At 40.1% G+C, this 22,597-nt stretch overlaps 2 protein-coding genes and 1 long non-coding RNA gene across 16 annotated transcripts in view; 1 reads left to right on the top strand and 2 right to left on the bottom strand.

Moving 5' to 3' along the window:
* LOC105482563 (uncharacterized) overlaps positions 1-939 on the bottom strand; it is a 111,233-nt gene extending 110,294 nt beyond the window's left edge. For all 4 annotated transcript variants that reach the window (XR_011623956.1, XR_011623957.1, XR_011623959.1 and 1 more), the window contains exon 1: positions 802-939. This is a non-coding gene — a long non-coding RNA (uncharacterized lncRNA). The remainder of the gene's footprint in view (positions 1-801) is intronic.
* LOC105482557 (solute carrier family 17 member 4) overlaps positions 1-19,304 on the top strand; it is a 28,422-nt gene extending 9,118 nt beyond the window's left edge. For 2 of the 8 annotated variants that reach the window (XM_071097487.1, XM_011742729.3), the window contains exons 3-12: positions 6,498-6,703; positions 7,567-7,800; positions 7,884-7,971; positions 8,437-8,523; positions 11,133-11,251; positions 11,371-11,532; positions 14,734-14,866; positions 14,951-15,098; positions 16,037-16,127; positions 17,151-19,304. In XM_071097487.1, the coding sequence (XP_070953588.1) occupies positions 6,498-6,703; positions 7,567-7,800; positions 7,884-7,971; positions 8,437-8,523; positions 11,133-11,251; positions 11,371-11,532; positions 14,734-14,866; positions 14,951-15,098; positions 16,037-16,127; positions 17,151-17,285 (1,403 nt within the window). In that variant the 3' untranslated portion in view covers positions 17,286-19,304. Of the gene's footprint in view, positions 1-2,549; positions 2,606-3,669; positions 5,943-6,497; positions 6,704-7,566; positions 7,801-7,883; positions 7,972-8,436; positions 8,524-11,132; positions 11,252-11,370; positions 11,533-14,733; positions 15,099-16,036; positions 16,128-17,150 lie in introns of those variants that run through there. The other 6 variants (XM_011742725.2, XM_011742724.3, XM_011742730.2 and 3 more) reach the window with 5 other exon arrangements.
* The window catches only part of LOC105482565 (solute carrier family 17 member 1), a 62,208-nt gene continuing 52,694 nt past the window's right edge, over positions 13,084-22,597 (bottom strand). For 2 of the 4 annotated variants that reach the window (XM_011742742.2, XM_011742743.2), the window contains one exon: positions 22,445-22,595. The gene's annotated coding sequence lies outside the window, so the exon portion shown is untranslated. Of the gene's footprint in view, positions 13,444-21,620; positions 21,699-22,045; positions 22,097-22,444; positions 22,596-22,597 lie in introns of those variants that run through there. The other 2 variants (XR_011623955.1, XM_071097492.1) reach the window with 2 other exon arrangements.

The raw sequence follows: 22,597 nt of genomic DNA, 5'->3' as shown, positions 1-22,597 counted from the left end.
TGTTATCCATTAATTCTTTTAAGGATATAGTCATTTCATAAGATAATGCCTTTAAAAGGCAAAACACTAACCAAGATGGAATGCTTTGTAATACTCAACATTTTAGCCAGTTTGTCTGTTTTGTCTGTTAAGAATTATGCATATCTTCAAGAAAAGAGATTTCTCCTAATCTCGTCCATCACAGAAGAAATCAGGAAATTTGCATATTAGTACTCATCCTACAACTAGTCACCATTGGACCCAGAATTAATACTGTTCCAGTAGTCTTGGCTGAAGGTCTCATCTGTTTCTAAGGACTTCAGAGTCTACTAGACTATACCATTGGCCAAATTATTTTATCATTCTGTCTCTCCCTCAAAATTGGTAATGTGAAGAACTTGTGAGTAAAATTTTACCAAGGTACAGTATGGCATACTGGATAAAAGCACAGGTCAGAAATCATAATGCTTGAGTTTGCAATCCTGATTCTGCCATTTTTGAGCTCATTATTACCACTCACATAGTGTCCCTTCCTCAGCCCACCTTTTGGCAGTCATTGGGAAGTTCATCTATAATTTGTCTAAAGTGGAACCCCTATGGTCTTCCTGGTTTCTTCTATAGTCTCCTACAACATCTGGCCTACCATGCCACCCAGTCCTCTGGTGACCACTCTGGGCTATAGCTATACTGGACAACAACTTTGTAACCAACTTTACCCCAGCTTGTTGTTTCAAACAGCATCATGCTATTAACACTCATCCTTTTTTGGCAGTCTCATCCTACCTAATAAGGCAGAACCCCAGCTACTCCTCCAAGCCTTACCAAGTTATTTTGTTGTGTATACGAGTATTTCTCACAAATGCTTAGGAATAAACCTTGCTGATTGCTTCGTCTGTTGGTGTCCAACATCAGTTTTCCTCTCATCTCCTTCTCTGGCTCATGCTTACTGGGCATGGCTGGATCTTCTGTATCAGACTCCCAGGGCACTACTGGGGCTTTCTCTGGGTACCAGTACTCCCATCCCCAAAAGCTACTGATGTCTTTGCTGTGCTTCTAAGACACTTAGTGAGCTGAATCCAGGTGTTCCATGGGATGTGGAGAAATGCCCCCTCCCCCATTATCTGGTCACCTGGTTACACAAAGGAACTGCTCCAATAACCTAGAAACCTTGAGTGAAAAAAGCTGGGCCTTCAGGTTCTGCCTGAAGATCAGTAGTTTTTCTCTCTCAGGCTCAGTTAGGGATTTCTGGGGCCGGGCTGGAGACAGACATCACTTTGACCTTCTGATCCCCTTTCCCCCAGAGGTCCATGAGCTTCTGTATCAGTCTGAGTTATATCACAAAAACAAAAGCAAATCTAGGTATTTCTGAGAAGAAAGATTAATATAGGGGACTGGAAGATTCCACAGATGTTGGAAGGCTAGGGAAGCAAAAGTCAGGTTGGTTACTTTCAGAAAATCTGGGACATTACACTGCCAATGATCCCAGCCATGTGCATCACAAAGTGGATGTTTTTGAGACGGACCCCTAAAGTCACAGGCAGAAATCCCATGTCTAACATGACTGATTCTCGCTTATCAACCTGCAGCTGCCTCCAGAGCATAGTGGTTTCTCACTGAGTTCAGCCTGACACATTGTGCCAGCATGTCCTCATTTGTGGAATCTGAATGGAATCCTGAGGATTGTAGCTTCCAGATATTTGTGCCTCTGTTACTGTGGAGACCACAGAAGGGTGGGAAAGGCACTGAGAACAATATCAGGGACAGTGTCCTTTCTCCATATCAAATGCCTGCAGGGAAGACATATTGCCCCCCTCCATGGGGAAGAATGCCATCAGAAGGCCCATTTACAATAGCACCCCCTTCTGAAAGCCGTGGAAATGAGTAAAACAAGCACGACACTTGAGAAAGTATTTCCATCTAGGTTGAAACTAAGGAATTATTCCTACCACACACTACAAACTCCAAGTCTTGCAGACAGATTTAATACACTTTGGAAGAAATAGAGAGAGGAGCCAAGAGCTGATAAAACTCCCATCTTTGAGGCATGGTGCAGTGTTACAGCAAGAACAAAGAGGATGCTGTGGAGCTTCAGCTCGTGCTGACCAGCTTGGAGTGGCAGTGTCCAGAAGCTGGGCAGACCACAGACCCCATGAGCCCCTCAAGGGTCTACAGCGCTGGGATGTGCTGGGTGAAGCGTGCATGGGCCCACGTTCTGCAGCTTTCCCCTCACGCTTCACTGGCCTTTCTGATCTGCAATTTAGCATTAGGGGCCAGTGCTACAAAGCAGAGGAAAATATGAATGATTGCAGAAATCAACTTGGAAATTTGGAAGATGTTCTCTCAAATTATATAATGTTATTGCAGAATTAAAATGGTACAGTAGTTAGCTTCCCTTGAATTGGTGAAGGAATTTCCTACCTCCTCCTCCCCACCTGCTGCCACCAGCCCACCCACATACACCACCGCATCATAGCTGGGCCTCAAACCAGCATGGATGGCCCTGTGCAGGGGTTTCAAAATGTGAGAACAAAATCGCACACGACTGGCTTTTATAGTCCAAGGCTGTAGGGGTGGACTACAAGGAACCTACGTAAATATGTTTGCATATTTACGTAGAAAGAATAAGGTAAGGCATGTGTTAGATAGAAGAGAAATCAACAGGTACACTTATGAAAGAGCACAGTTCATTATAATAGCTGTCACATAATGAGCGCAGGCCGTATGTTAGACCCTGTTTTAAGCAGTTTGTATGTATTAATTCATTGAATTCTCACAACAATCCTTCAGGGAAAGTGCTACTAGCATCATCCCCATTTTGTAGGAGCCTGCTCAGGCACAGAGGGATGAAGTAACATATCTTAATCATCCAGGCATAAAGAGGTAGCAGCTGGATTCAAATCAGCTGTTGTTAGCCTTTACATCACACTGCTGTGCTTATATTATTACGGGGAAATTGAGGAATATTTTCATTTTCAATTTCTTAAAGTTCTCAATGACAATAATAATACTAAAGCATAGAGTGTAGGAAGTAAATCAACAGAAGAATATGGAAGAAGTCCCTAATATAGAGGAGAAAGGAAACAAAGGAGGAAAAAAATGTCAGTGCGGAATTAAAATGGAATTAGCAGCAGCAAAGAGAAGACAGATTTGAAAAAGGGAAGAAAACAGAGATTGTATAATAAAAAATGAAAACTAGTTAATTAAACATCCAATTCACCGAGCCTACAACTTTAAGGAAATTACATAGAAAAATGAAATAGACAACTTAAATGTAGAAAATAGTGTGAACTCAAATCATTAAAAAATTGGATTAAAAATATATACAAGAGCTGATTCTTTGATAAAAGAAGATGCCACTCAATGCAATAAAACAATCCACTACTCAGATTAATCAGGCAGAGATATTAAATACAAGCAGTTATGAGAAAATAGGAGACAGTAGCATTGAAAATGTATAAAAGCTAATTATATGGAAAGTACATAAGTAAATGATTTTTTAGGAATTAAAATTTATAATTATAAAAACTTTAATTACATAATCATAATTTACTTATTAAAATTTAATATTTTAAATATAATTTAATTATAGCTGTAGAAATTATGATTTCTAGGAATTATACATTTTGTGTTTCTAATTTATAAATCTGAATAAAGAAAAAAATTATACATGTCAAAAAACATCTAAGAAATGAAGAAACTTGTCAAAAAGTTATTCGTTTTAAAACACAGAAACAAATATATTCTAGTAGTTTCACTAGAAAAATTATATGAGAGTTTTAAGGAGCAGAAAATGCCTATTTATCCTGTGCAGAAGAGTTCCAAATAGTTTATATATAGCACTCTATCTTCTGAAAATGGAGCTTAGCTCCTTACTCCTTAAGTGTGACTGGTGCTTGTGACTTCTTCCAGAGTACATTTGTACATATTAATTCATACAAAACATTAAAAGGAGAAAAAGAAAAAAGAGAGTAATTTTACAGTGGAGCAACCTGACAAACACTACCTCAAGCCAGGGGACCAAGATCAACTCAATAGTAAGAAGCCTTGTTGACAGTGTGTGGCCATAATATGATGTGACGAGAATGGCAGTTTACCTCCATGGCCTTCCTCTCAAAAACACATAATTCCAGTCTAATCATGAGAAAAATATCAGACAAATTTCAATTAAGGGATGCTCCACAAAACACCTGACTGGTGCGTTTCAAAACTATCAAGGTCTTTAGACATTTTCGACTACAAGGTATTTAGAACACATTTTAGAAACAAGGTAAGTCTGAGAAAGTGTCATACCCAAGAAGAGTCCAAGGAGACATGACAACTAAATGTAATGCGGTTCTCTATATGGGATTCTGGAACAGAAAGGACATTAGGTAAAACTAAGATAGCTGAATAAACTGTGGACTTTAGTTGTTAATAATATATCACTGTAGGTTTATTAATTGCAACAAACCATAAGATATTAAACCATAAGATATTAATAACAGAGGAAATTTTGTGTGAGATATAGAGGAACTCAATAATTCTATAAATCTAAAACTGTTCTAAAATCAAAAATTTATTAAGAAGAAAAATGGCTATGTACCTAAAACATTTCAGGTCATAGATTGAGATGGAAGCTTATAACTTAAAAAAAAAACAAAGCTACTATAGCAAAAAATAACACACCTATATACATAAACAACATTTTAAGCTCAACTATACACACTAAATAAAATTCTAGCTAAAACACTAGCCAAATACATCATGTTTTTAAATTTTGTAATAGCCTATTAAGAATAAGAAGAGATCATCCCAATAATACAAAGGTGGTAGGCTATTATAATTATAATGAACTTATATAAACTTATTCAGTTGTTATCACAGTGCCTTGATGTAGACTCTATTATTAATTCCATTTTTCAGGCAAAATTTGGGGGCCACAGAGAGCTCAGTACCTTGTCCCAGAACACACAAGCTGGAATTGGAATGCAGGTGTCTGATTCCAGGATTAAAATACATTTTATAAAACTTATGTATTCCCATAAAAATATTTAAAGGTAGTAACAGAGTAGTTTAATATAATTAAAGGACATGTCATACCAATAACCAGCAGCATACCTAATGGTGTAATGTGAGAAGCAGTCTCAGTAAATGCAAATATAGCTGAGGTGTCCATTCTTACCATTCCTGTTTTGTCCATTTTTTTGAAAATACCAGTGAATTAAATTACCCAGGAGAATGAAATAAGTGTTGCAAATAGTAAACATAATCAACTACATTTTTCATTATTTGTACATAATTTGTCTTTCTTTATTGAATCAAAACCCAATGGGGAAAAACCTGATGAAAATGATAGGAAAAAGAGCTCAGTTACACAACAATTAAAAAGTACTTTACAAAATTTGTGAAGGCCTTAACTGAAAATAACTATTAATTGCAACAAACCATAAGATATTAAACCATAAGATATTAATAACAGAGGAAATTTTGTGTGAGATATAGAGGAAATTTTGTGTGTGATATATATAAAATTCCACCTTGGACTGAGTAAAAGACCAATACTAGTACATGGGTAGGTATCCCTTCTTGACTAGAAGACAATACTATAAATGTGGCAATCCTTCTGAATTTAATCTGTCATATCAATATGACTGATCAAAATTCCAATGTAGATTTTCATGGATGGTGCATTGGCTGGGTTGGGAATGGGGAACTAAATGCTCTCAGAGTTGAACCAAAGGTAAGAGCTGGAACTTAGCAAGAGCATTACTACACAAAACGAAACCATGCTGTTCATTCCAAGAGCATTTGCTCCCTTTCAGAGCCAAGAAAATGGCATCTTCAAACCTTGTGATCATACATTACCTTTGGGATTTCTCTACAGGGATAGTGGATGAACTCTTCCCGCTGTTGTCAAACTAATGTGTTTGGACTCAACCACAGGGATATCCCCAGAGTTCCTATGGAACACTAGCAAATTTTGTGTAAGCATAGATTATAGTATTAAGATGAAGTTTAAATACTTCTATGATCTAACCATCGCCTATTTTTCAAGTTTCATCTCTCCCCAGCCCCAGACAAGCTAATCTTCCATGTTTCCTAGTTATAAATGGCACATCCAGCTATCCCAGCTGCCCAAGCAGGGAACTTGGGAGTCATTTCCAGCAATTTCCTTTCTGTCACTGTCCATATCCAATCGGTCACTGCTCCCAGCCAATTCTTTCTCTAAATCAGTTTCTTCCCATTCCCATTCTAATCTTCTCATCCCAGAGCCCTGCCTGAAAAGCTCTCCCCTAATGTTTGTTCTGACCAACTCCACACATTCTTCAAGTCTCTGTTTGAGAAATGCTTCTGAGGGAGCCATCTCCCCCATTACCTCCTAGGGGACAGAAGTCCACTACACAACTACAGAGGAATGTCTCTCTCTCTCTCTGTATTTCTGCATCTCAGACAGATACCAATCCTCTCCTTCTTCCAGACTTAGGGAGAGTGGGAGAAAAGCATTCTGATTGTGACTTTGCATGCTCTTCTCCTCTCAGGCTTTTGTTCAGTCCGACATGGGCTGGCCCTCATCTTGCAGCTCTGTAATTTTTCAATTTACACCCAACAAATGAACTTGAGCATTGCCATTCCGGCTATGGTGAACAACACAGCTCCACCTAGCCAGCCCAATGCCTCCACAGAATGGCCCTCCACTGACTCCCAGGACTACTGGAATGAAACTCTAAAAGAATTTAAAGCAATGGTAAGTTTAATGAGACTCTGGACTCTTTCTTTGACTCAAATAATTTGACTTAAAGACTTACAGTGAGATTCATTTAACCACTAAGTATTTACTGAACATGTACTATGTGCCAGGAATGGCACAAGTACCTAAGTATCAGGCCAAGCATGGTGGCTCACACCTGTAATCCCAGCACTTTGGGAGGCCGAGGCGTCCTTACTAAAAATATGAAAGTCAGCTAGGCATGGTCGTAGGCACCTGTAATCCCAGCTACTCTGGAGGCTGAGACAGAAGAATTGATTGAACTGGGGAGGCGGAAGTTGCAGTGAGCAGAGATCGTGCCACTGCACTCCAGTCTGGGTGACAAAGAGATTCTGTCTTAAAAAAAGAAAAAAGAAAAAAAAAGAAAAGAAAAGAAAGGAATAAAGAACATAATAAGTATCTAAGGGGATTGCGTCACTACTTAGTGTCTATGAGTTTAACCAGGGGCTAAGTTAGAATAAATGAAAAATTTTACCATTTAGGGGACATAAATTCTTCCCCTACAATGATGAAAATCTGTACAAAATATATTTCACAGATTTGTCCGCTTTCTCTTCCTTCCACATATTTTTTTAATTACCTTGCTTACGATGCTTTCTTCTTTATAGACTTTGTTTCTTTACGAGCTCTCTTATATTTTAATTTTTGGTTAATTGTGTCAGGGTGAGTGGAAAGAGTATGTTGGGCATATATTTTAAATACATGATACTGGTATATTGGGGCAACAGAAGAGATGTAAAAAGAAAGATAACTGCCAATTATTTTTTTGCCTCTCAAGGCCTCACAATGAAAACTGTCAATTCTTCAACTAAAGACAAACAGTAACTCTCTTTGTCATCTAGGCCCCTGCATATGACTGGAGTCCTGAAATCCAGGGAATCATCCTCAGCTCCCTCAACTATGGCTCATTCTTGGCTCCAATCCCTAGTGGCTATGTGGCTGGAATATTTGGAGCCAAGTATGTGGTTGGTGCTGGCTTGTTTATTTCCTCATTCCTGACCCTCTTCATTCCACTGGCAGCTAATGCAGGAGTGGCCTTGCTCATTGTCCTCCGGATTGTACAAGGCATAGCCCAGGTACCAAGATGTTTTCCAGGTATAAGTAGAATATAGGTTCCAGAATGACCTCAGATCTCCAAGAATGGAATTTTTCCCCCCAGGTTATGGTATTAACTGGTCAATATTCAATTTGGGTCAAATGGGCTCCCCCACTGGAAAGGAGTCAACTCACCACCATTGCTGGATCAGGTAATTGATACCCTAAACCCCACTTTTAATGCACTGTCCAAGAGAACTCAGCAAAGTCCTGTCAATAGAACCAAGATCTTATATATCAATCACTCTGTCTTCATAGTCCTTGCTTTAAAGCACTACCCCATACTGCCTTTCTTGATTGTAACTGAATGACCTGAATGCTTACTATGTGCCAAACATTCTTGTGTTTTGCACATATTTTCATCTTATCCTCAAAGCAATTTTATAAGTCAGCTGTATATAATTACTTCCATTTCACATATATGGAATTTCAGACACAAATAGAGTAATAACTTGTCCAAGATCACATAGTTACCAAGTGAAGGAGCAGGATTTGAACCTAGATAGTTTGACTTGAAACTCATACCTTCCCTCACTGTGCAACTCAGCATTGTAGAAAGCACATAGAGCCCCAAGATGGGTCCTCTCACCCAGAACATCCTCATTTTTTCTGTTCAGGGTCAATGCTGGGGTCCTTCATCATTCTACTCGTTGGTGGTCTTCTTTGCCAGACCATAGGATGGCCTTATGTCTTCTATATCTTTGGTGAGTTTGCTTTTCAAATCTCAAATTTTTATGACAGAGAATTCTGTGATTCAATTTGTCTATGGTTAACCAAATCCTAATAGATATGGATATTTACATAGCTAAAGCTGGTAGTGTTCAGAGTCAACTGTGTTTAACATTTAAGTTTCAGCAGCCTTGAGTGTGTAGGTAGAACAATCTTATGACGTAAGAGGCATCATAACATTCCTTACTGCTTCTAAATTTAACCTAAAGGAATTCAGAGCAAATTATTTCATAAGATGTTGAAATCTGGTCGGGCGCGGTGGCTCAAGCCTGTAATCCCAGCACTTTGGGAGGCCGAGACGGGCGGATCACGAGGTCAGGAGATCGAGACCATCCTGGCTAACCCGGTGAAACCCCGTCACTACTAAAAAAAAAAATACAAAAAACTAGCCGGGCGAGGTGGCGGTCGCCTGTAGTCCCAACTACTCAGGAGGCTGAGGCAGGAGAATGGCATGAACCCAGGAGGCGGAGCTTGCAGTGAGCCCAGATCTCGCCACTGCACTCCAGCCTGGGCAACAGAGCGAGACTCTGTCTCAATAAAAAACAACAAAAAAAAGATGTTGAAAATGTTATCTTAGGCTAGGCGTGGTGGCTCATGCCTGTAATCCTAGCACTGTGGGAGGCTGAGGCAGGTGGATCACATGAGGCCAGGAGTTTGAGACCAGCCTGGCCAACATGGTTAAACCCCATCTCTACTAAAAATACCAAAATTAGCCGAGCATGATGCTGCATGCCTGTAATCCCAGCTACTCAGGAGGCTGAGGTGGGAGAATCGCTTGAACCCAGGAGGTGGAGGTTGCAGTGAGTCGAGATCATGCTACTACACTCCAACCTGTGTGACAGAGTGAGACCCTGTCTCAAGAGACAAAAAAAGAAAAAAAAGAAACAACAAAAAAGAAAATGTTATTTTAGTCAGACTACATTTTAGTCATGCTTTTTAATTTAATATATTCTTTAAAATTTCTCCAGCTATTATTATGGCAAAAACCACAATTACTTGGGTGCACCAACCTAGTATCATAGCCAGAAAGTTGTGTGACTGTGACCTAATCATAGGTAAAATGCTAATTAGAGTAAGAATCAACCAGTGGAGCCTGTAGGACAGAGCAGATTATGTAAGGTTCAGAAGCAGACATAATATACAGAGAGATGCTACAGAAAGGTTCCAAAGACACATGGAAAGTTCCAGAGGCAGTATTTTACTACGTTACAGTTTTACTTTCGTGGAACTGTGGCTGGAATCCGCTTAGCTGCTGTCAGCTAAAGTTTGTTCAATATTTGAAACATTCTCCAAAATCCCACCCCTAAATTGTTTATGGTAATTCCTTATAGTCCCACTAGTGTGTTCATTAGCGGGCGGGCCTCTTAGATCAAGGGTTTCTGTAAAATCAGGTCAATATATTCACCAAAAAAAATATGTAATGATTCCACAGCACACCAACCTTCAAAGTTTTTATCATGAAAACATTCAAAGGGCAGATTACAAAAATTATTCAAACAACGAGAAAATCTTACTGTGCTTGTGGTTTCGAGAAACAGTAAGGAGCATATACACAATAGAAACTCACTCAATATTTGTTGAATAGATATTAACATCCTCCAACCCCAATGTGCAACATTGCTAATTTTCATATCTATCCCTCCCCACTTGATTAAGTTCCCTGATGGCAAAATTGTGTCTTTGTCATTTTATATTCTTAAAATGTAGCAAAATGCCTGGTGTATAGTGGCTGCTGTATGATATTTGTGAAGGAATTTGTAAATGACATGCTAGCCAAACAAAGAGAGCTCATAAGATTTCTTAAGATTCTAAAAAGGGAATTTGAAGATGGGCCATATTTCCACTCAATACTGATAATGTTAAATCCCCCACTCTGTAATAATGTATATATCAGAAAAATGTCTTTGCTGAGGATTAATTTCATTTCATGTCTAGAAACTGGGTAATTAATTCCACATAATAGTGTACTGCTTCTCACTCATATGTGCTTTGAGGAAGATAAGAGATAGATACGGAAAGGTTTAATGATGAAAGGAACTCTGCAAAGCATGACTAGCAGGAGGGATGCCGACTGGTATGTGAATGGTGACGGCATTTTCAAGCACGTGGGGCAAACACGCTACTAACTTGTAAGTGTGCTATAGCTTTAATAATAGTGTGTTTCAAAACCTCCCAAAACTCAGTGGTTTAAAACAATAATCATTTATTCCTGTGGTTCTTTGTGGGACAGCTGGGTGGCTCCACTGTCTGTGTCTGTCATCTGCCTTGGTCAAAGGATGAGCTGGAGCATAGTCTTCCAATAGCAGTGCACAAGACCCAAGAGGATAAGTTTAAAAAGAAATGTTTTTTAATGCCTAGACTTGAAACTCCTCCATGCCATTGGCAAAAGCAAGTTGTATGGCCAAGGCCAAAGTCAAGTGGTGAGGAAGTACCCTCCCCCTGTGATAGGGCCATGCAAGGGATAGATGCCAGGAAGAGTGGAGTACTGAGGCTAGTCACTCTGCCAACCACAGGAATCATCTTAGAGTCAAACTGAAAGAAGTACTTCCATCCATCCAGTGCTAACTGGATCCTCTTTTCCTAGGAGGAATTGGCTGTGCCTGTTGTCTTCTCTGGTTTCCTCTCATTTATGATGATCCTGTGAATCATCCCTTTATCAGTGCTGCTGAGAAGAGATACATTGTGTGTTCATTGGCTCAGCAGGTACATTGAGAAATTCCTCTGACATTTCTGTATGTCCCTCTAGATGTCTCAGAGATGCAGAGTGCGATAGAGAGAGCTGCCTTCTGATGGAGGGGACATTGCTGTGTGCTTTCTTCTAGGACTGTTCACCAGGCTGGTCTCTTCCCATTAGGGCTATGATCAAATCCTTACCACTCTGGGCCATTTTAATCTCTTATTTCTGTGAATACTGGCTTTTTTATACAATTATGGCATACACACCAACGTACATCAGCTCGGTACTTCAAGCCAACCTCAGAGATGTAAGTATACAGAAAGCTCATTCTGATCTTCTGTTTAAATGCTTAAATATAGGGAGCTCATATATAATCCTGTGTCTCTCCTATGGTCACAAAATCGGGGGATTAGGACCAGGACCTCCATGTAGGAAATGGAGTCTAGTTAATTTGGATTCTGATTGATCTCAATGTGGTTCACTACTTACTGCAGCAGGATGATACATATGGTTCTAGGTCAGTTTGATTTTCATATACTATCATATTTTAAGGGCCCTGTGCAAAATTTTTATACTCAATCCAATCAAAATTTGCAAACAAGATGCTCTGCTGGTAGCACAAATAATAAAAATTAGCAAAACAAATTCTGCCTCTGAGAAAATTGTGACAGAGAAACATAAACAACATATGCTGAAAATAAGATATTAATAGGACATAAAGTCCCAAAAAAGACTTACCATAGACATTTGTGGAGTAATGTTTGTTTTAAAAAATCATTTTAATTGTTCAGTTCCCACCTATGAGTGAGAACATGCGGTGTTTGGTTTTCTGTCCTCGGGAAGGGGAACATCACACACCGGGGCCTATCATGGGGGGGTGGTGGGGGGAGGGGGGAGGGATTGCATTGGGAGTTATACCTGATGTAAATGACGAGTTGATGGGTGCTGACAAGTTGATGGGTGCAGCACAGCAACATGGCACAAGTATACATATGTAACAAACCTGCACGTTATGCACATGTACCCTAGAACTTAAAGTATAATAATAATAAAAAAATCATTTTCATTCAAGTATAACACATAGAAAGAAAAGTGCATATATGTGTACAGCTCTCTGAATTTTCACAGAAGAAACAGATGCTCTGAATGGCTGACAGGAGCCTTTCAATTCCTGCTAGATGGATGTCTTAAAAGTGGCTAAGAGTGTATCAGATTTCATAACCTGTTAGTGACAGTTCACAAAGCCAGCGTTACTCTTGTACTCTCTGTACTCAGGAAGAAGCTTTCTCATATTGATTGGGTTCCTCTGGTGAAAATGTGCTAAGTAGCCAAAAGAGAGCTGATCTTCTTAGTAGTAGTCAGCATCTGCATGCAAGCAGGCTGCAGGCACTGAGATTAGAAAGCCCCAGGAGGGAGTGGCTCTGGGTCTTTTCAAAGAGGAGGAGGGCCAGAAATTAAACCAGAACCTTAATCCAGGGGATCAGGGGACCAGATAAGCAAGAGGCCAGTGCTAAGCAATAGACTTCCTGAGGCTGGCTGTTGGGAATGGCTGTTGGGAATGATTTGTCTCTGGTGTGAGGCTGGGTGGGCTTGACCCTCAGAGGCCAAGGCTGAGGAAGAGGAAGATGGGAGAATGAAGGAAAGACAAGTTGTGACCAGAAAGCAGAGCTTTCCAGGCTAAAAAGTTAAGAGACCTGGATTCTCATTGCCCTCAGGGTATTTTCTCACTAAGTAACGTAACCTTGACAGCCTTGGCCTACTCATCTGTAAAATGAACTACTTGAACCAGGTGAGAGCTGAATCCTTTCCATTGTTTGGATTATATACAACAGAGGAGTCTCCTTTTCATTGCATTTTATTCAATAGAATTTTAATTTACAAGTTTAATTGATAACAAGAAGGTTCAACATTTTAAAAACTATATTGAAACATAGAGTGGGTCACGCGTGGTGGCTCATGTCTGTAATCCCAGCACTTTGGGAGGCCGAGGCAGGTGGATCATCTGAGGTCAGGTGTTCGAGACCAGGCTGGCCAACATGGTGAACCCCCTGTCTCTACTGAAAATACAATAATTAGACAGCCGTGGTGGCGGGTGCCTGTAGTCCCAGCCACTTAGGAGGCTGAGGCATGAGAATCGCTTGAGCTGGGAGGCGGAGGTTGCAGTGAGCCGAGATTGTGACATTGCCCTCCAGTCTGGGCAACAAGAGCAAAACTCCATCTAAAAAAAAAAAGAGTGAAAAATCTTTCTTTCATTACTCATTGCTTTTCCTAATCTGCCCTGTCCTCCCAGACCATTCCAATGATCATTCTTTAAATTTCTTTTTTCGTTTTCTTTCTTTTTTCTTTTGACACAATGTCTCACTGTGTTGCCCAGGCTGGAGTGCAGTGGTTCAATCATGGCTCACTAAAGCTTTGACCTCCCAGGCTCAAGCAATCCTCCTACCTCAACCTCCCGAGTAGCTGGGACCACAGACGTGTACCACCATGCCTGGCTAACTTTTTGTGGAGATGAGGTCTTGTTATATTGGCCAGGCTGGTCTTGAACTCCTGAGCTCAAGTGATCCTCCCACTACAGTCTCCCAAAGTGCCGGGATTATGGGTGTGAGCCACCATGGCTGGCCTAAATTTCCTATATATATTCTTTTCTTGTTTCTTTATGAGAATGCAAGCATACACGAATATATATTCTTATTTTCCCAACTTTTTAAATACAAAACAGTATACTCTATACTCTGTAATATGCCACTATGCTTATACACTAGGTTTTTGCCACTTAATATGTCATGGAAATCTTCATATCAGTACATGAGAACCTTGCTGAGCAGTATTTGGATTGTTTCCCATCTTTGAGCAATGTTGCAGTGAAAATCTTGTTCATTTGTTACATCTTTGTGCAACTCTCTGTGGAATAAATTTCTGCATATGAGATTATTGAGTCAAAGGGTAAATGCACTATAAACTTTTATATTTGTTGTCAAATTAACCTCAATAGAGCACCAGTAATATTTGTGAGAACCTGATTCTCCAGTGTTAGCAACAGAGCATGCCAAAAAAAAAAAAAAAGGTGTTTTTTGCCAATTTGATCCATGAAAAATAGTGTCTCACCATAGTTTTATTTTGTTTTCTTTCATTATGAGCAAAGTTGGATACCTTTTAACATGTTTAGGAGCCACTTATTTTTTCTTTTTTTCTGTAAATTGTCTGTTATTATCCTTTGCCTATTTTTCTACTGGATTTTGGTCTTTTAAATATTTATTTCCAGGTGATTTTTATATATAAAGAGAGCATTAGTTCTTGTTTATTTTATTTTATTTATTTTTTTTGCAAGCAGAGCTATGAACATATACATACTAAAACTATATTGGCTCATTACGGTAACATGGAATTTGTATTAAAAGTGATGTGTATATAAAGAAAAGCCGCAAATGTGGACAATCTGTCCAAGGTTGTCTGTGTCATGGTGTGGGTGGTAAGGGCGCATGTACCTGACCTAGTCTCTGGTCCTCAGAGTGGGATCCTGTCTGCCTTGCCGTTTGTTGTTGGATGTATCTGCATTATCCTTGGAGGTCTATTGGCAGACTTTCTTCTCTCCAGAAAAATCCTCAGACTCATCACCATCAGGAAACTCTTCACTGCCATTGGTAAGGGCGAGGCTGGACACAGGGGTGAATGTGGGAAGCTCAGAGCAGCCTCCAGTTTATTCTGTGTTTGTCCTCCTACCCCAGGGGTTCTCTTCCCATCTGTGATCCTCGTGTCCCTGCCCTGGGTCAGATCCAGCCACAGCATGACCATGACCTTCTTGGTGCTGTCTTCTGCCATCAGCAGCTTCTGTGAATCAGGAGCCCTTGTTAACTTCTTGGATATTGCTCCTCGGTAGGGACCTCTTTTTCCTCATCCTCTCAGAAACTCAGTTCGAGTCTAGCAGCCCTAAATATACTCCGATGTGAAAGTAAAATGTGGCAGGTGCAACAGGTTGCAGGAAATGTCAGCACCGGCTCTACACCCTACATCTAAATAATTCCTAGAAGAGACTCAAAGCTGGTCAACCATTGTGAACTTAGTTTTTCTGGGCATGAACAAGAGGAGGCAGTGGCCAAGCTCAGAGTCAACTGAGGGAGACTCACACAAATCTCCCTCTGTTGAGGAATGCAGCAGTTGCCTAAGGTGGAATCACTGAAAGAATTCTTGAGATTCTATAGGGTATGCTCATGAAAATCTTTAATAAAGGCAAAGGACACAGGACTGCAGGAGAAATATCTGTCTCTGATACAGTAAATACAGAGTTGACTGAGACTTACAAACATAGCTCCCAGGGTCCTGTCCCAGTCAACAGGACATCCTTTATCTTCAGATAATGAACCACCAAGAAATGTGAGAGATGCCTTTGTCTCAGAGGAGCCAATCTCTCATCTGCTGAGGGGTCTTTTATACCCACGGAGGGTATAAAAGTTACAAGATCAGACTCAACAGCAGAAGCCAAAGCAACAACAACAAAAACCTTACAAACCAGGTGCAGACCATCAATCTGACCATCTTGCATAAACAATGTTGACAAGTTAATAGAGGTTACCCGCTTGGGAGTACCAATCCCTAGCACAGGATTATACTAATCTTTAGTCAGTACATTTCATTCAGGTTTCACCAAGGCTTACACAATTCCAGCCATCCCCACAGATAAGCACAGAGTTGCAACAGACCAGCTGAGATTAACCCTTTGTTTGCATGGGAATGTTTCCCTCCTTCTCTCAGGTATTGAGACTTTCAAATGTAGGTATACTTGGGTATAATAGAGTACGATCTCTCTCTCTCAGGTACACTGGCTTTCTCAAAGGACTATTACAAGTCTTTGCACACATAGCTGGAGCCATCTCTCCCACTGCTGCTGGATTTTTCATCAGTCAGGTGAGGTCAAATGTTCTGATGAATATTCATAAGAGAAACCTATAGAGGCATGGTGTTTTCACATTTGCCTTGTATCCTACAAGATGCATTTAAAGTAGTAAAAAATAAACTAGTTTACATGATGACTAAAGATTAAAGAAACTTAAGACTCTTAAGTTTCCTAAGAATCTTACTGGTATAAACTTTACATGAATAGAGAAGTATGTGGCATTCTTCTTTTCTGCCATATACTTCATTTACTGGTGAAAAACACTGCCATATACCATTTACTTACAGTGAAAAACCACAGGAAAGTTAAAGAATGACTTTCCTGTGGTTTTGCACCAGTAAATCAGAAAAATAAATGAAGAATAACAAAGAAAGAGTATTCTTTATGAAATCAAGGCACTTATCTTTTTTGAAGCTTCAGTTCCCTCCCAGGCACTGACTAACAAGCTGTCAGGAAATGGTTGTTTAAAATGGAAATCCTCAAACTGCTCTTGTTTCTCCTGACATTCATTGACTTATTCATTCATTCATTCATTCAATAAATAAATAAGTATTAAACATTAGTATGTGCCATGTGCTATTTAAGTGAATGAAACACAATTCCTTCCCCTGTGAAACCTATATTGTAGAAAAGAAACTGAAAGAAATCTATGAAAATAAAACATATGACATATTGAAGGTAACAGGAGAATAGCAAATAGCGCACAAGGGGTGTAATTTCTATTTTAATCACAATGGTCAAGGAAGTACTCACCGTAACCACTTGCTTGAAAAGGAATATTTAAGCAAGGACTGAAAGGAAGTGGAAGTGTGAGACAAATAGATATCTGGGGGAGGAGTGTTCCAGCCAAGGAAATGCCGTGCTGTGGCCTCATGGCAGAAATGTACCTGAGTATTCCAGGACCAACTGGGAAGCCCATGGAAGCCAGAGTGGAGGTCGAGGAGGGAGCAGTAGGACACAGAGCCAAAGCCTTTCTGAACCAAGAGGGACAAGAACTGGGTGACAGTTAATAACTTGTAATTTTCTGCCTCCAGGATTCAGAGTTTGGTTGGAGAAATGTCTTCTTGCTTTCAGCTGCTGTTAACATATCGGGCCTGGTTTTCTACCTCATCTTTGGCCGAGCAGATGTACAGGACTGGGCTAAAGAGCAGACATTCACCCACCTCTGAGCAAACCGAGAGATGTGCTAGATCCTGGTGCTTAGTTGTTCATTGTTTTCCCTCAGAGACATTTCCCTTTCATGCCTGCTTGACTGGTAAGCTGTTAGCTAGACCCTGTATATAATACTAAAGATTTTACTACGCCTGGACATTTTACAGAGGAAGAAAACAGGCTAGTTATTTAACTGCAAGCTACCAAAAGCAAAGGTGTGTTGAGATTTCTGTGTTCTCCACTCTTCACTGTTATCCTGGTAAAAGCATCAGGGGTTGGAGACAATTTCTTTCCAAAGCAAAAGAGGAAGCCAGACCTTGGGACTGAGAACTGAGAATCACAAACGAGTTGTACCCAACATGCAGAAGATGAATCCTCAGAGCTGTCATCAAAAGAAAGCCCCAAACAACAGAATGCATAGTGTTTTCCATTGTTGGTGAAAAATGTCAAGGAGGAAAGAACAATAATGATTCCATCATGACAAGAGGAATGAACATGTCTGCAACTAATTGGAGCAAGATAGTACACTTTAACTCTTTCCGACAACTTCCATTCTGTGGATGCCAGCTTTGGAATCAGAGCTGCCTCTGGAATACCTGTGCTTCCAGAATCAGCTTTTGGACAGTTACCTTCTTTCTGGCCATTTTAACCTCTGCCCCACATCTGGTTTTTGGCTCGGTGCAGATCTTTAACATGTTAGTGAATGGACATTGCCCAGTGTCTCTTCTAGCCCTTCCAACAGTTCTTCATGTGTCACTGCTTTTGGACAATGACCCATGATGTCTGCCTTCGTGTGCCCTTCTGACTGTTGGAATCCCACACACCATTCAGTAGGATTCAATTCAATGTGGAACCATTCAACATTCACCTCATTAACCTAAAATGCCTTCCAAAGATGTATGTAAGACACACACTGCCCTAACCTCACTCCAAATGTCTGGAGAAATGTGTGCAGTGCTTTTGTTAAAGCCCCTATATGGGCAGCATGGAGGATCATAAGACAGTAAAACCATTTCAACATGAAATGAATATTAATGCACACACACCTTGTGGGGATGGCAGAAATCAAAACCATACACAGTATTAAGGAATTCAGTATCTCAGGAGGGCAGATAACTTTAATCAAAGTATCACACAAGTGAATGTGTAATAACTGTAGAAATAACAAGTGGTTACATGGGTTATGAGAGTGGATGATAAGTGCACTAATCTGAATGTAAGGAAGGGCCACCCCTGCAAAGTTGCAGCTGAGCTGGGATCTGAAGGATAATAGTTAACTGGTGTGGGAGACTGACAGGAGAACGTTTTAGGAAGAAAGAACAGCATAAGCTAAAGTTTCATGGCAGGAAGGAGCAATTAGGTATCCCAGAGGATAGAGAATAAGGGAAGTATGATTTGTGAGGAGGCTGTAGAAGAATTAAGGTCAGGAGCAAACAGGATGATGTGAGCCCAGTGAATGCGTTGGTCTTTGTTTTGAAATCAGTGGGAAGTGTCCTTGTTTTCAGAGGCTACTCTGCATGAGAGATTAGGTTGGAGTAGGAGCTTACAGTGTAGTCCAGGAGAGAACAATGGTCTCTGGCATGAGGGAATAGACATGGTGAGAGGTGAATGGATTATTTGATTTAGGTGGATTATTTGATTTAGGGAATAAACCTGACAGACCCCATAATTAAATGAGCGAGTGGAAGATGTCCAGAGTAACTCCTGAGTTTTGGCTTGCTGTTATATTAATGCGGATGCCTCTCACACAGATAGCAATTATACCCAAGTAAAGACAACAAGAAGGAAAATGGACACATGACTCTGGATTTCTCTTGTGAGATCTAGGCTACATTTACAAACGTATAAATCATCTTGATACAGGCAGTGATTACAATTTTTAGCATGGATGAGACATCCCATGGGTGAAAGTGGCGTAAGAAAAGGAAGCTTGGGAATAAGCCTTAAAGAATTCCAGTATTTAATGGTCAGCTGGAGGATGATTAGCAGAAAGAAAGAAAGAAAGAAAGAAAAAAGAAAGAAAGAAAGAAAAAAGAGGAAAGAAAAAAGAAAGAAAGAAAAAGAAAGGGCCTGAAAGATAAAAGGAAAACCAAGAGAATATGGTGCTAAGAAAGGGAAGGGAAGAGAGAATGTTTCCAAAAAAAGTGAATAGTTACCAATGCCAAATTTGCAGTGATCAATCCAGATGAGAAGTGAGCAGAAGGTACAGAAAGGAGACCACTGCTGAGAAGTTTGGGTATGAAAGGGAGGTGTCTTTTGATTTTGTGTTGCTATAAAGGAATGCCTGAGGCTGGGTAACTTATGAAGAAAAACAGGTTTATTTGGATTGTGATTCTGATGGCTGGAAAGTTCAAGATTGGGCATCTGCATCTGGTGAGGGCCTCAGGCAGCTTCTGCTCATAGTGGAAGGTGAAGGAGTGCAGGCCTGTACAGAAAGCACATGGTGAGACAGGAAGCTGGGAGGGGGAGAGGAGGTGCCAGGTTTTTTAAAACAAGTAGTTCTTGTAGGAATGAACTCACTCACTCCTGAGGAAGAGCTTTAATTTCACTAGGGATTCACCCTTACGACACAAGCACCTCCTGCAAGTGGACCCAACATTGGGATTAAATTTCAATATTAGATTTGGAGGGAACAGACATCTAAACCATAGCAGAAGGAAAGAGGCAAGAAAGTAGCTGCAAAAGCATATGGGCTCAAATAAGGAGTTAAAAATAAACATGTTTAAGATTGTGAGAAGCTGCTAGCTGACAGAAAAGTTGCATATGCAAAAAACACAACAGACTACTGGAAAGTTCCTGAGAAGGTTGTGACAAGGGAGGAATTTTGTGACCTGAAGCCCATTAGGAGAATGATGATAAATGGTGTGAGGACAGCTCCTGCCTTTTCACCCGATGGCCCAAGATGGTGTCTTTATCTGCTAGTGCAAGATCCAGGGAGGGTCTTATTTTTATATCTTTCTTCTTAGTTGGAAGAGAGGCAGTAAGTGGAGAAAGAAAAATGTCTGAAGTGCTCTTGTCAGACCAGAGGAGAGAGGCCCTGCAGGTTTCCTGGCAGGGCTGTAGCCACGCTGTTCCTCAGCTGCTTCATTTATGACAGTTTCCTCTACATAGTCTGAATACAAACTCCTAAAGTTCAGGAACCATGACATTCATTATTTTGTAACATCGTTAACACAAAGAACAACAGTATCATATACAGTAAGTGCCAGTAAATGCTATTGAATCACAGTATGAATCAACGAATGAACAGTTCTAGAGTGGTGGGAGAACAGTTAGGGGAGAAATGGATAGGAAGATAAAGTACCAGATTTTTCTTTAATTCTATTTGTTTTCTGAGCATCGAGTCATCTAAACCTATGGATTATCTTTCTTCATTTGGAATTAAGATGTTAGAGTCTGGGTCTGCTCCATATCATTTCTCCAGCAGTCACCAAGCCAACCCCAGGCTCTCATCAGTGACAATTAAAATACTGCCCACCAGGGCACAACAAGATCACTTGCTTGTTTCTGAGCCACCCAATGTCTGCATTTATTCATCTCTTTTCCTTCCCCGGATCCTATTCTTTCTTTCTTATCTGTCACTTTCAGTTATTTCTGAAAATGAGTTACATTTCTCCCTGGGCCCACCAACGAGGGAGGTGACTTGTGCTGTTTCCTCTAAAATGGGCCATCCTTAAATTATGGAAATCTCCTAAAATTTTGCACTAGCTCACACATCTACAATGAGAAAGAATAAAAGTTGAAAACTGTGGAAAAGTCTTTCATGAAGTCTTAGAATAAAATTTTATCTTGTGTGTGTTTATTGGTTTAACAATCATTTATAAAGCAACTGATGCAGAGAGGAAGACTGAGATAAATCACCACCCCCATTTAAAATTCAGATATATTACATGTTACAAACAATACATGTTAAAAAACGATGCACACAGGGTATGTGGGAGGGTAAAACCAGCCCCTAGGACTCTTCCTACCACCTTCTTCCTGGTGCTAGTGACTGCCCCTCAGCCTTAGCCTTGTGTGCTGGTCCTTCTTCCCTTCAATAAGGAAGTTGTCCCAGGCTCTGCAAGTGCTCTATTTCACACTAAGTTTTGTAAAAAAAGAAAAAAATAGTGCACACAAATATCATTGGTGAGTCCTTGTACCCAGAGGACATAAGAAAGCTTTTAAACATTTCAAAAAGATGGTCTCGTGTATTATATTTTTCTCAAGTTGTCTTCCTTGCCTCAGTGATAGGTTATCCTAAGCATTTTTTCACACTTCTCTCCTCTGGACATAAAAATAAATATGGCTGTCTGTGCAAGTTTATCATCCTTCCTCTTCCCTATTCTCAAAAATCTTTATGTAAAAGATCTAAACAACTCCAAAATTTTGCTAGGTCCAGGCACACAGTATGAAACCATCCATCAGTTGTTCTGTATCTATGTTGTATCCTGAAAACAAAACAAATCCAAACGAAGCAAAAAAACACAGGGCATACCAGTGGGGTTTGACACTCAAGTAGTTTGATACTGCCTCTCTCCCTAATAAGAATGTATTTTATCCACAGCAATAATAAGGCATACCTTTTGTACTGTTACCAAATTCTCATTCTTTGTAAACCAACTCGTTATTAAGAAAATGAAAATAAAGCCCCCCTTTGTGGTCCTGCACCCACCACATACTCTTTTTTTATGAACCCTACCCAAAAGTGTCACTAGTCCTTTCAAAGAACAATTGCTGTCTTCTGTGTTAACTGGGATAGTGACCTCTAGCAAGTTGGGCTGAAACTGGGCTTTACCTGGTTAGTAGGTGTCCAGATTAACTCCTCCGAAGTCATATTCTCCAAAACCTGAAAAGAGGGAGTGGCCAAGGTTCTAAACTGAGGTGTCAATCCAGGGGCCTATCTGGAGTAACAGTGAGAAAGGCACACACGATCTTTCCTTTGTATTGAAAATTTTTTCCTCCATTTTGTATTTGAAGTTTTATTAGTTATTAAAACAAGGCATCCATACAAATAGACATTTTCTGGGTTTTCCAGTGGAAACAGCTGCTTACATTGCCTAATAACTGTCTAAACATGCTGCAGATGTTTCCACATGTTAGCTGAATATATGTATTCCCTTCACATAGGCAATCACGATGCATCTTATCCTAGGGAGACAATATGTGTTGCTATAAAGGAATACTTGAGTCAGGGTAATTTATAAAGAAAAGAGGTTTATTTTGGGTCATGGTTCTGCAGTCTGTACAAGAAGCATGATGCCAGCGTCTGCTTCTGGTGAGGGCCTCAGGAATCTTCCAATCACAGCAGAAGGTGAAAGGGGAGTCAGTGCATCACATGGTGAGAGCT

Source organism: Macaca nemestrina, chromosome 5 (genome assembly GCF_043159975.1).
Source record: "Macaca nemestrina isolate mMacNem1 chromosome 5, mMacNem.hap1, whole genome shotgun sequence".
NCBI classification, from domain to species: Eukaryota; Metazoa; Chordata; class Mammalia; order Primates; family Cercopithecidae; genus Macaca; species Macaca nemestrina.
The sequence above is the reverse complement of the archived record's forward strand: the minus strand, read 5'-3'. Positions and strand labels throughout refer to the sequence as shown.